This window comes from Anguilla anguilla, chromosome 1, assembly GCF_013347855.1.
Source record: "Anguilla anguilla isolate fAngAng1 chromosome 1, fAngAng1.pri, whole genome shotgun sequence".
Lineage (NCBI taxonomy): Eukaryota > Metazoa > Chordata > Actinopteri > Anguilliformes > Anguillidae > Anguilla > Anguilla anguilla.
The window spans coordinates 37,085,958-37,098,259 of NC_049201.1; the positions used below are offsets into that span (position 1 = coordinate 37,085,958).

A 12,302-nucleotide genomic window follows, 5' to 3' on the forward strand; every position below is an offset into this window, starting at 1 on the left:
TGCGGTCTGGAACGCCAGACCGACGCAGACTCTCAATTGTAGTATGAATGGAACCACATGCGCGCCACGCGACTGGTACAAGTCCGCAGCTGTCCGTGGACACGGAACGCGGAAAGTATGAAGCAGCCTTTACACCCGTTCTGTCAGGAGGAATTGGCAAAAATTCAGGCAATGTATTGTGAGAAGCTTGTGGAAAGCCACCCCAAGCATTTGATTCAAGTAAAGCAATTAAAAGGCAATGGCACCAAATACTAACAAAGTGTATGTAAACTTTTGACCCACTGAAAATCTAATATAATACATAAAAGCTTAAATAAATCTCTTGGATATTATTTTGAAATGACCTCTTATGGAAATAAAGTAGGTACCCTAATTGACTTAACACAGGAAATGTATGGTAACATGAAATGTGTAGAGTTGTGAAAAAATTTAGTTTGAATGTCTTTAGCTTAGGTGTATGTAAACTTTTGGCCTCGACTGTAAATAAATACAAAAAAATAGAAAACTAGGGGAAAACAAATTGAGTTTAAAAATCAACCCCAGACAAAATGTGTAGTTTGATGTATATAGACACTTCCAGTCATTGCATTTCTAAAAGGCTTATTTATAAATGCTTCGCACCTGCAGCTACATGCATGTAATTCTGTTGTATTTTTCTGTGGATGAAAGTTAATTGCCTGGTGATGTTGCCTCTGTCTTCACTGTGCTGTTCTTTGTTGTTAGGCTATAGGTGGAAACATAATGACAGCCAGTCCCATTTCTGACCTCAACCCTATGTTCATGGCTGCTGGCTGCAAGCTCACACTACTGAACAAAGGTAAACAGTTTTTGTACTGTGTGCATTGTTGCTTACTCTACTGATTAAAAGGTTAGTCCTTAACCCGTTCTGTATTGCCCTCTTTTTTTAACTGCAAGCCAGAAAATCACATACCCAAAATAAAGTGGTTACTATTTTTGAACCTTATTCACTACAGGCATAATCCTGAATATGTACATACAAGACTTTCGGAATTACGAAACAGACAAAAATGTTAATTCCTCAGTAGAACTGCTTAGTAAACAATGGAGATTTTATCAATGCTAATCTGCGTTGGCACGTTTTTTAGACTAAAGATTACTGTTGAATTTAGTTCATAGAATCTTTGTGATAAAAGCGTTGACTTTACCTTTATGGATTTCCGAAACGCATAGAAGGTGAGGACTCCCCAAGCTTGTTTCGCTACCCCACGTTATAAAACAAGGAAGAGTTGTCGCTATAACATTGAACCGTAAAATAGTTTATAAAGATAGAACCGTGAGTTTTAACTCTCAAATGGTATATCTTGTGACCAGACCTAATTGAAAATTTCACCATAAAAATGCTTGAGTGAATAAACCCACTCCGGCCCTGTGCAACATAAGGAGTTAAGTTGGTCAGACTGTGTTGGTCCCAGGGGCATAAGGACAGAGAGGGGAAATAATTAGCCAGGCTGCATTATACTGTATATCATTGCCTTACACTGGAGAAAGGCATAACTTTGTGGATAATAGTTATCCAATCAGCCACCTATCAGTGCAAAACATTTCAAGAATGTTGGAGAACTGGAAATTCATGTAGATTTCCTCTTGATTATGAGAGAAATTGTGTAGTAGTTGAAGTTGTGAAATAATATTAGGATGTGAAAATTTTCCTGCCTTTGGAACAATAAATATATTTCAAGGCTGTATAGGGTATATTTTAATCATTATATTGAGAATCTTTTGTAAATTCCAGGGAATGTTCTGAAAACCTAAAATTTTTAGCTGCTTTCCAGAATGTTCCCCAAATACTGGAGAGTAGTAGCGCCCTTGCAATAATAAATAATACCACTTCTCAGCTGACCCTGGTTCTTGCTTTTGACAGAGTGAGAAAATTATTGCTTGACTGAGTTGATTATTGCTGGACGTAAAGCATGTTACGGAATGTGTTATGGGAAAAGTTTTCCTTGTTTTCACACATATGTTTCAATTTCAGGTAAGGACATCAAGTGTCATGCACTGTTCAGTTTTTATGTAATGTAATGTTTTGGTTCCATATTATTGTCCTCATACACACATTGGGACCAATAAAAGATATCACATAAACATCTTTATTGGTATAATTATTTGCCAATGCAGGTAACTAGGAACCACATAGAATGGTACATCGAAGGCAGGAAGGCATTTGCATGAAATAACAATAATATTGAAATAATAAGAATTTTAGTGCTAATAATAAAAGATAATAATAATGAGATTGCTGATAAGAATTTGTGGTCTAGGAGGAAAACGAATTCTTCAGATGGACGACAAATTCTTTCCTGGCTACAGAAGAACCGCTATGAAACCAGATGAGATTTTGCTTTCTGTAGAGCTCCCTTACACAAAGAAGGTGAGTAACTTGGCAAGATTACTGGCATGTCGCAGTAAAGTTCACTATGAAATGCCTAGATTACCTTCCTGTTTATATCCAAGAGAAAACAAAACGGGACTGGAGCATTGGGCTGACTTCTTAGAATGCACTTTTAAGTGTCTCTACTTGTTGGTATTTCACTGCTATGAGTGCTATGAAAATGTTTGGCCAAAGTTTTGGTCCTTGTTCTGTTCCAGGGCCAGTACTTCTCAGCTTTCAAACAGTCCCAACGTCGGGACGATGACATTGCCATAGTAACCTGTGGAATGAATGTTGTGTTTGAAGAGGACACCAACACTGTGAAAGACCTTCGGCTCAGCTATGGAGGCATGGCACCAACCACTGTGCTGGCCAAGAACACTAGCAACCAGCTGATTGGCAGGTTGGCTTTCACAAAATTGTTAAAAGTACATTTTGCGACATATTTTGGATATAGAAGAAATATTAGTAATTTACCTTGCATTATCATATATGTAAATGAAACATAAGTAACCTAAAACAAAGTTTTCAGTTAATTATACGTCATGAAAATTGTCACACTATTTGAAAGTATACCTCCGGGTAGATGTTGGTCATAATAAGCCAAAAGTCATAATAATTCAAAGTGGTGCTTTTCGAAGCATCATAGGTTCGCGGCAAACATCCCCTGTTCACTCTGACCCTTCGCCCCACATACTTAAAAGAGTGTAACCTTGGTTTTCGCCACTGGACAGGCCTTCATCCTGTTTAACTTCTTTTAGCATTCACCATTACCAGCGTAGAGTGGTTGTGCACATGATATACGATACGCATCATTTAAATGCGAAAAAAGTATGAGATTGTTGCTTTTTGAATGACGTGCAAATAGGAATGACCGGGAAATTCTGATCTGTACATTTAAATGACAGGCAGATATGTGATTCCTATTGGATTTATTTCCACATAAATGTGGCCCAAAATGGATCTGATAATATCTGATTGCATGTGCTGTGTCCTGGGTACACGTTCATAGTACATTTTTTTACAGTGGAGCTGCTCAGTGGCCAACAATAGAGGATTGTGGTTGTACTGGGCAGCTCCGAGGTGTGAATGTGTATGAGTGTGAAGCAGGGTGTTGCTGCAAAAGAGCATCCGTGCTCAGCGAACCTACCCTGGGTAAATAAAGGTTAAATAAATAAATAAATAAATTTTGATCTCTGCCACATGAGCAAAAAATCTGAATTGGATCACTTTTGCCAGGTGGTGTAAACGTAGCCTGATTTGCCAGTTCTCAACAATACGAGCTTTCCTTGCAATCTGCACTAGCCCTGCTGCAATACGCTATGTGACTGTGGTTTGCAGTCAGGTGTATCAGAGGAGTGCAAATGCTTCAGGTCTAGTGCTCTCTGAGTGAGTTTCACTGGCGCATGCAATATAGTAGTGCAAATGGCAATTACAAAATGTGACAGGTGCTGGTGTTTTGGTCCTCAAGTAGAGCAAGGTCATTTTTTAGTTTTTTACAGATCATGAAAGTGCAAATTATAAGATTTCAAATAATGTGTCATACATTGAAATCTGAAAATAGTTGAAGAAGATATGCTTATTTGAATGTTGGTACTCCTTTTCACACTTCTCACAGGGAGATAATGGGTGGGAACAATAGCTAGTTAACTCCTCCCCAACCACTCCCCCACTAGAGTACCTGTAAATCCTTGCCCATTTAGGGATTACCCTATTTAAAGCTTTATAACTCCAGATGTGAACACCACAGAGACTAGAAAAATGTCTTAAATGAAGCAATACATTTGTACCATTTATAATACTAGCTTAGATTACTTTATATTCATAATTTTGTAAGAAATAAAGTGCCACAAATGCAATGGTCAAGGCAAAAAATCTAAAATGAATTTGCTCCTTTTTTAGTTCGCAATGAAATACTGGGAGATTGCGGGTTAAAGTATACATGTCCTGGATCAAAAACTTCTTGACCACAAGCTCATAAAATCTAAGGGTGGATATGTAGAACTACTAAAGATCTATGAAGCAAAAACTAAGCAGTGTACCCAGCATCTCCAAATCTACCCAAAATGTCAAAATTATTAACACTGGTCTAAAATAGATAAGGGTCCAGAAACAAATCCAAAATCTGAATCAAAAAGGAATATAATGCTTTTTGTTCATTGTAAAGCATATGAGCCCCTTATGAAGGTTTAAGATGAAACATAGATATAATTTAAACATAATGCAAAAATATAGTCACACAATGCTGCACAGTACCTAAATGTGTAATAATTAACTCTTGTATGTATTTCTATACTCTGTACACTCCTATGTTTTCTTGTATGGGAATGGGACGATATGAAAACAATTTTCAGCCGTCCACCATGTTTTGGCAATGTTTCAACACTCTCCTCATCACTGTTGTATGCGTCACAAAAACTATTACACTACTAACTAACTTTTACATTACAGTGTGAAATATCCACATTACATAATACCACTAACCTATTTAAAGACACTCAATTTCTAAAATAACGTATATAACCGAAATATTTTGAGCAGTAATACTTACATAGCAATGATGAAATCTTATCTATGTTCAGTAGATGGAGACAGAGACAGTAAATCAATGACAGTTCTATCCGCTTCTGTTTTGCTCCAGAAAACGATGTCAGATAGGTCTATCAGCAAACATATGGTTTAGCTATGCCCAGAAGTCCTCAATAATAATGGTATTTTCCAAGGAATTACGAAAAATCGTTGACGTTTCCTTAGGTGCAACGTCTTTTAATGCTACTATATATAGAGCGAATGCCATGGTAAGAAAATGTTCGGTTACGCTAACCTATAAAATGCTATTCCAAAAGCAAAATTAGACATGTTAACATCGTTAGAAAGCTTATACTCTCACCTACTGATTGAGCGTCCGCCATTGTAGCAACCTCACACAGTAAACAAACATAGGCTACTACCACACGGCTTTATTTATGGGCGGTGGCTTGACCGAAACGAAGTGACAATAGCCAACAAAATCAAACATGCTAATTAAACTGCACCCCCATCACGCCTCCAAAACCCGGCTGTAAGAATCACTAAAACAAGCCGACTTTGCTGACAAATTATAAGTATTTAGTGACCCTAAAAATGTTGTTTATTCTATTGAGTGACTTCTTCAACACTTTAACTTTCGTAATATGAAAAAACCTTTTTTGCCTCCTAGCGCCATTTCAAGATTTGCGACTTGCGGACCTTTTCTCCAGCACCCGTCACAAATGGGAAGAAAGGAGGAAAACAGACATCCTTCATATTTAGTATGCTACTGAATTGCGCAATGCCCTTAGCGGTCAGCACACTGGCATGCCTAGATTACTCAATTCAGACATTCTGTGCTCCTGCAACCAAATTATGAGTTGAAAACACAAACTCTCTGTTCTGGCTTCATATATTGTCTTGGACTATCTGTTTGTGAAATATATGCTCATTCGTGACACCTGGGTACCTTCAAAATCGCTGTGCGTAATACTGCACATGTTGTTTACGGTGTTGTTGTCTTCTGTAGTCCTTTCATTGACAATTAGTTGATCCAATAGGTGACAGAATAAGCTATCTAACAATGTATAATATGTCTAATTTTACTTTTGGAATAGCGTTTTATAGTTCAGCATAACCAAATGTTTGTCTCATTATAGCTGCATTACACATTCAGTCTGTGGTAGCAGTAAAAAACACAGCACATGGCAAAGTTTTATCAATGTCTTTTGTCATTTCTTGGAAAATATTATTATTCTTGAGAAATTCTGAGCATGGCTAAGGCATATGTTTGCTGATAGACCTAGCTGATATACTGTTTTCTTGACTAAGTTAACTGAGGAACGGCCACGCTGATTCTGTCTCTCTTTCAATCTGCTGAACACAGATAAGATTTAATCATCCAAATGTAAGTCTTACTGCTGAAAATATTTCGGTCATATACATTATTTTTTTAAATTGAGAGTCTTTAAATAAGTTAATGAGGATCTAATGAGGATACTGTAACATAAGCATTCATTGGTTTAAGTCAAGTCGTGTTTGTGTTTAATGCAACTGATGTGACCTGAACTGGAATATTGCCAAATGTGGTGGATGGTTATAATGTCAAGTCAAGTCACTTTTATTTGTATAGCACATTTAAAAACAACAGGAGTTGCACCAAAGTGCTTTCCCATCCCCATACAAGAAAACATCACATACTGTAGAGTACAGAAAAACATACGAGACTTAATGATTACACATTTAGGTACTGTACCACATTGTGTGATCATGTCTTTGCATTATCTGATATCAATGTTTCATCTTACCCTCTTAGTGCAAAGCCCCTAGTGGTCGGCACGCCGGCGTGCCGAGATTACGAAACTCAGACATTCAGTGCTACTGCGACCAAAGTATGAGTTAAAAACAGAAAAGCGTTGTTTTAGTTTCATTAGTAGACGATACAGGACAACTATGCCGAATATGGAGTTTCGCAGCACCACCATTGTCCCTCTGGTCGTTCATTTAAAACGCAGCCCCTCCCTGCAGTCTCATCTGCAACTACACCCCCCACCCATGACATAATGGACAATATTGTCTATCTAGGCATTTATAAAAATATTCGTTCACCACTCAAAAATTGTATTTTTATTCCTTTTTGGAGAGATTTTGGATATGTTTCTGGACCCCTAGCTATTTTAGACCACTGTACTGACGGAAAGCTTGTAATTCCCACTTGAAAATGATGCAACAGTGAGTTTCTTGAGTAAAAACAGTTGATTTGTAGTGAAATACATGAATCTGATGTGATTTGCAGCAATGCATAATTTAGACATTTTGGCTAGATTTGGAGACGCTGGGTACACTGCTTAGTTATTGCTTCATAGATCTTTAGTAGTTCTACATATCCACCATTACATTTTATGAATTTGTGGTCAAGAAGCTTTTGATCCAGGAGATGTATGCTTTAACTTGCTGTATATATGCAATCTCTCAGTATTTCATTGCAAACTAAAAAAAGTGCTCATTTATTTTAGATTTTTTGCCTAGACAATTGCATTTGTGGCACTTTATTTCTGTGAATGAATATAAAGTAATCTAAGCTAGTATTCTAAATGGTACAAATGTCTTGCTTCATTTAAGCCATTTTTCAAGTCTCTGTGGTGTTCACATCTGGAGTTATAAAGCTTTAAATAGGGTACCCCCTAATGGGCAAGGATTGAAACTGAGGCTTGCTTACTTTGAACACTGTTAAGCTGTGCTTGAAGATGTTGTCCTGTGAGCCGCCAATCACGCAAGCTGTTGGCTCTCAGAAACTTACCTTCTGATTCTGTTGTGGTTTTGGGTCTGCCAGACCAGAGGTTCCTCCAGTTTCCAAGTGCCTTTCGATGGTGTAGGAAACTGTATTCACTGACACCTAGGCTTTCTTTGCAATTTCTGTAAAGGAAAGACCTACACTTTTAAGGGTTATAATGGTCTGTCTGTCTTCCTTTGTTAATTGCCTTTTTCTCGCCATTATGATAGCAATATACTGCTTCCTGCAGTGCAATATTGTCCAAATCATGCTTCAGAGGGTGTAGTAATACAGTCTGTTCCAACACTGATTTTATACAGACAGAGGGTTTGTAAGTAATCAACAAAAGTTATGACACCTGTAGGAATTGTTTGCATCAACTGTCAAGGCTTAATTTACTTCCATTGCTGCAGAAAAGTTACCCCATTATTTGTTCCCTGAAAAAAGGCCTTTTTTATAACTCTGAAATGTACATTATTTTTCAGTTTTTGATAACCTAAACTTTTTTAACCTCTGGTAGTTTACCACTTACCTTTGTACCATTTCAGGTCATTCACTGGACTTGAAAACGGGGGTGTTCTAAACCTTCTGACCAGTAGTGTACATGATTATGTTGTGATTTACAGCAATGCATAATTTAGACATTTTGGATAGATTTGGAGACACTGGGTACCCTGCTTACTTTTTGCATCATAGATCTTTAGTAGTTCTGCATATCCACCCTTAGATTTTACGCACTTGTGGTCAGAGTTTTTGATCTCTCAGAATTTCATTGCAAACTAAAAAAGAGCAAATTCATTTTTGATTTTTTTGCCTAGACAAATTGCATTTGTGGCAGTTCATTTCTTCACAAATTATGAATATAAACTAATCTAAGTTAATATTGTAAATGTCTTGTCTTGGTTCATTTAAGCCATTTTTCAAGTCTCTGTGATGCTCACATCTGGGTACCCCCTATTAAATAGGGTACCCCCTAAATGGGCAGGGATGGGCCAGATTTAGCATGTGCAAAAAGGGGTTAAGTAGTATACTGTGGAACAATAGTCCTCCAAATGAAATAAAGCATTTATCTGCCATCAGCTCAGCTACTTATATCGTGTAGCTCCTGCTTTAAGCTACAGTATGTTAGTTTAAGTTTTTAGACTAAATCTTTTTTCAGGGCTCCACATGGTGTGTAAAATGGTCACCAATGTGACTAAAAAATTCCATTGGCAATTTAATATTTAAGATTAGTTGCCAAATGCAAGCAACCCTGCCGGTCAAAATGGAAGCAGAAGTTTCATTGAACGCCTTATCCAGAATTGTTAAGCTATACTGCTGAATGCTATGCTAAAGCATGTAACCGCATATGGTAACAGCGAGAGCTTCATAAAAGCAAGTTAGGCATTGCATAGTTCTGTAAACACAAAGTTACAAGGCAGGGCTCGACAATAAGGAGTGCCCCCTGGCTCAGGGCCACTGTTGGTGTGGGCCAGATGATTGATCTGTCACTTATACAATTGGGCCAGTACCCTATATCTTATTCAGGTCAAAGAGAAAACGATGTTTCTGCCATCCTGGAATATATGCTACAACTTCCATCATTTCTGTACCAAGGTTTGATTAGCCATAACAAATGTTAAAGTTTGATCATTCCTTCATATCTGTACCAAGGCTTTCTTATGAATAACTTTACAGCTGTTCTTTCTCTATTGAACCTTTGAATCAATAACTAATGTTACAGCTTTATCATTCATTCATTTTTTTATCGAAGCTGCTTAAGTTACCAATAACTAACTTATGCCTTGCAGCTTGATCATTCATTAATATTTGTACCGACTAAAATGTCAATTGGTTGGACATATTTACTCGTAAGGTAAAACGGCTATATAAAGTATAAAAAAGTAACTGTCCAATTCAACTACCTTTATTTATTGCTAGCAAGCTACGCGACTAAGAGAACAAACTAACTAGGCTATGTATTAGCTTGAACATATTATTAGGGGCCAAGCACCGAAGGTGCAGGGCACCTATTGTAATCGTTAGTATTATTAGGGGGCAAGCACCGAAGGTGCAGGGCACCTATTGTAATCGTTAGTATTATTAGGGGGCAAGCACCGAAGGTGCAGGGCACCTATTGTAATTAGGGTCCAAGCACCGAAGGTGCAGGGCACCTATTGTAATCGTTAGTATTATTATACTTTCCGCAATGGGAGTCTATGGCAGCCCATAGAACCCATTGGTAACTTTTTATGAAATTTGGCACATTGATCAAGGATAGGCCAATGTATCCAGGCATCGAATTTGGGGTCAATCCATCGAACTCTGTAGCGCCACCAACAGGCCAAACTTCAAGGTACATTTTTGCTTATAACTTTTGAACCGTTTGTCCTAGAGTTGTGCAGATTGTTTTCCCTGAATCCTTGACCTACTTTTGCGAACTAGTCCTAGGGCGTTGATCCGATCACCACCAAATTCGGACCATATGATCTACAGATGGTCCTGACCAAAAGTTATTCACAGAATTTGGATAAAGCAATGTAAATGGCCACAATGAGCCAATGAAAATTGAGGAGGGTGTGGCTTGTAACATGAAGGTGTGTAAATTCTGAACGGTTTCTCCGAAGACCATGAAACTTGGTAGGCACATCAGCAGCCATGAGTGGAGGCTAACCCTCAATTTTCGGCCTGATCAAGCAAAGTGGTGGCGCTAGAGAGCTCATTTTCTGTTTTGGCATAACCGCTATGCCGATGTTTTCGAAACTCAGCACACATGTATTGGGGCACTCTATATGGACAGGGAGGAAATATGTGGCCGATTGGCCAAAAGGTGGCGCTGTCATGAGCAAAAAGGTGTTTTTCTTAGATAATTTGAACAAGCATATCTCCGGCCCCATTAGATCCACAGTCATGAACTTTTGCACATATGTGCAACTCGTCAAGGGTAACAAGTTTCCAATAAGGACCCATAAGCCCCGCCCATTGGATCTTCCGCAAATTAGACATTTTTTGTCCTAGAGCTGTGATCTTCCACAAATTAAACTTTTTTGACAAATGCTTCAATTGCTTTCTGCCATGGAAGTCTATGGCGACCCCTATAGCCGACTGGTCGGTTTTTACAAAACTTTGTAGAACGGTAGAGGGTTCTGCCGTTCTCCCTGCAACGGACTGGTGTCGTCTTCAGGGGATGCTCCGGTTGCTTGTCGGCCTGGCGCCCCATTCGTGCTTGGCCCCTTCATTGCTGCTCGCAGCTATATTTACTTTTATAATTGTTTTATCCTCGGTTAAACAACAAGTTCAGAATCTCCAGGCAAAGGAGAAGTCCATGATTTCCAAAACTTCAAATGGATTGGTGGAAACTACTCAGAACGATGAAATTCATCCATACTTTAGTGGCACTAATTAGCTTTTTTTAACTAGTGCTGTAGATTGGCACTTTTTAATGAAAACAGTGTGAAAACTCTCCTTATAAAAGTAGTTATTTGACAGCTATGCCAGTGGCAATGTAGCTGGGGCAAATAGAACACAGTAGAACAAATTCTTAATGTTGAGCCCTGCAAGGCTTCACATCAGCAAAATCGATATGTAGATTTTTATTACTTATTGAGAAATGTCATAGTTATGACCAAACTATCAGATATTGTGTGACAAATACAACAGACTCTGATGACGTAATCCATCTTTAGCTGGTATGTCTCAAAACCAATCAAGTACAATCAAGTACAATGCCCTAGGGGTTTTTCTCCCGAAGCTTGATATTGTTTGCAAGTTTCTAGTCTTTGATAGAATACCTCCATAGAATCAAGTCTGAGAAATTGTCCTTGCAATTTAATCAGGCTCTTAAAATAGGGGTGGGTCAGGACAGCGGATCACAACAGACATTCCTGTTGGCGGCATTAGAATGGTTCAATAGAGGAAATTTTGTTGATCTGAAAGGTGAAGCATTATGGGAAACATAGTTTTAGCCTGTCTCAGTGATATAATAACACAAATCTGGTCTTTTTAATGTTTAACCCCTTTATGCAGATGTCAAATCTGCCCAGTCCTTGCCCATTTAGGGAGTACCTTATTTAAAGCTTTATAACTCCTGTTGGGAGCATCACAGAGACTTGAGAAAATGCCTTAAATTAAGCAGGACATTTGTACCATTTCCAATACTAACTTAGATTCATTCATATTCATAATTTAGTGAGAAATAAAGTGCCACAAATGCAATCATCTTGGCAAAAAGGCTAAAATGAAGTTTGCAATGAAATATGCAATGAAATATCATATATAAAACAGGTTAAACTATACATGTCCTGGAAAAAAAACTCCTTGACCACAAGTGCGTAAAATCTAAGAGTGGATAAGCAAAACTACTAAAGATCTATGAAGCAGAAAGTAAGTCGTATACTCAGTGTCTACAAATCTATCCAAAATGTCTAAATTATGCATTGCTGTAAATAAATAATCATGTATTTCACCACAAATCAACTGTTTTGACTCAAGAAACTCACTGTTCCATCATTTTCAAGTGGGAATTATAAGCTTTCCGTCACTACAGTGGCCTAAAATATCTAGGGGCCCTGAAACATCCAAAATCTTTCCAGCAATGAATAAAATGTTTTTTGTCTGTTTTACAGCATATACATGTGGCCCTTATGAAGGTTT

At 38.0% G+C, this 12,302-nt stretch overlaps 1 protein-coding gene across 1 annotated transcript in view; it reads left to right on the top strand.

Moving 5' to 3' along the window:
* Positions 1 to 12,302, top strand: part of LOC118223068 (xanthine dehydrogenase/oxidase-like) — a 333,979-nt gene that overhangs the window by 111,028 nt on the left and 210,649 nt on the right. The window contains 3 exon segments of the mRNA XM_035409186.1: positions 724 to 817; positions 2,280 to 2,389; positions 2,608 to 2,792. Of these exon segments, the coding sequence (XP_035265077.1) occupies positions 724 to 817; positions 2,280 to 2,389; positions 2,608 to 2,792 (389 nt within the window).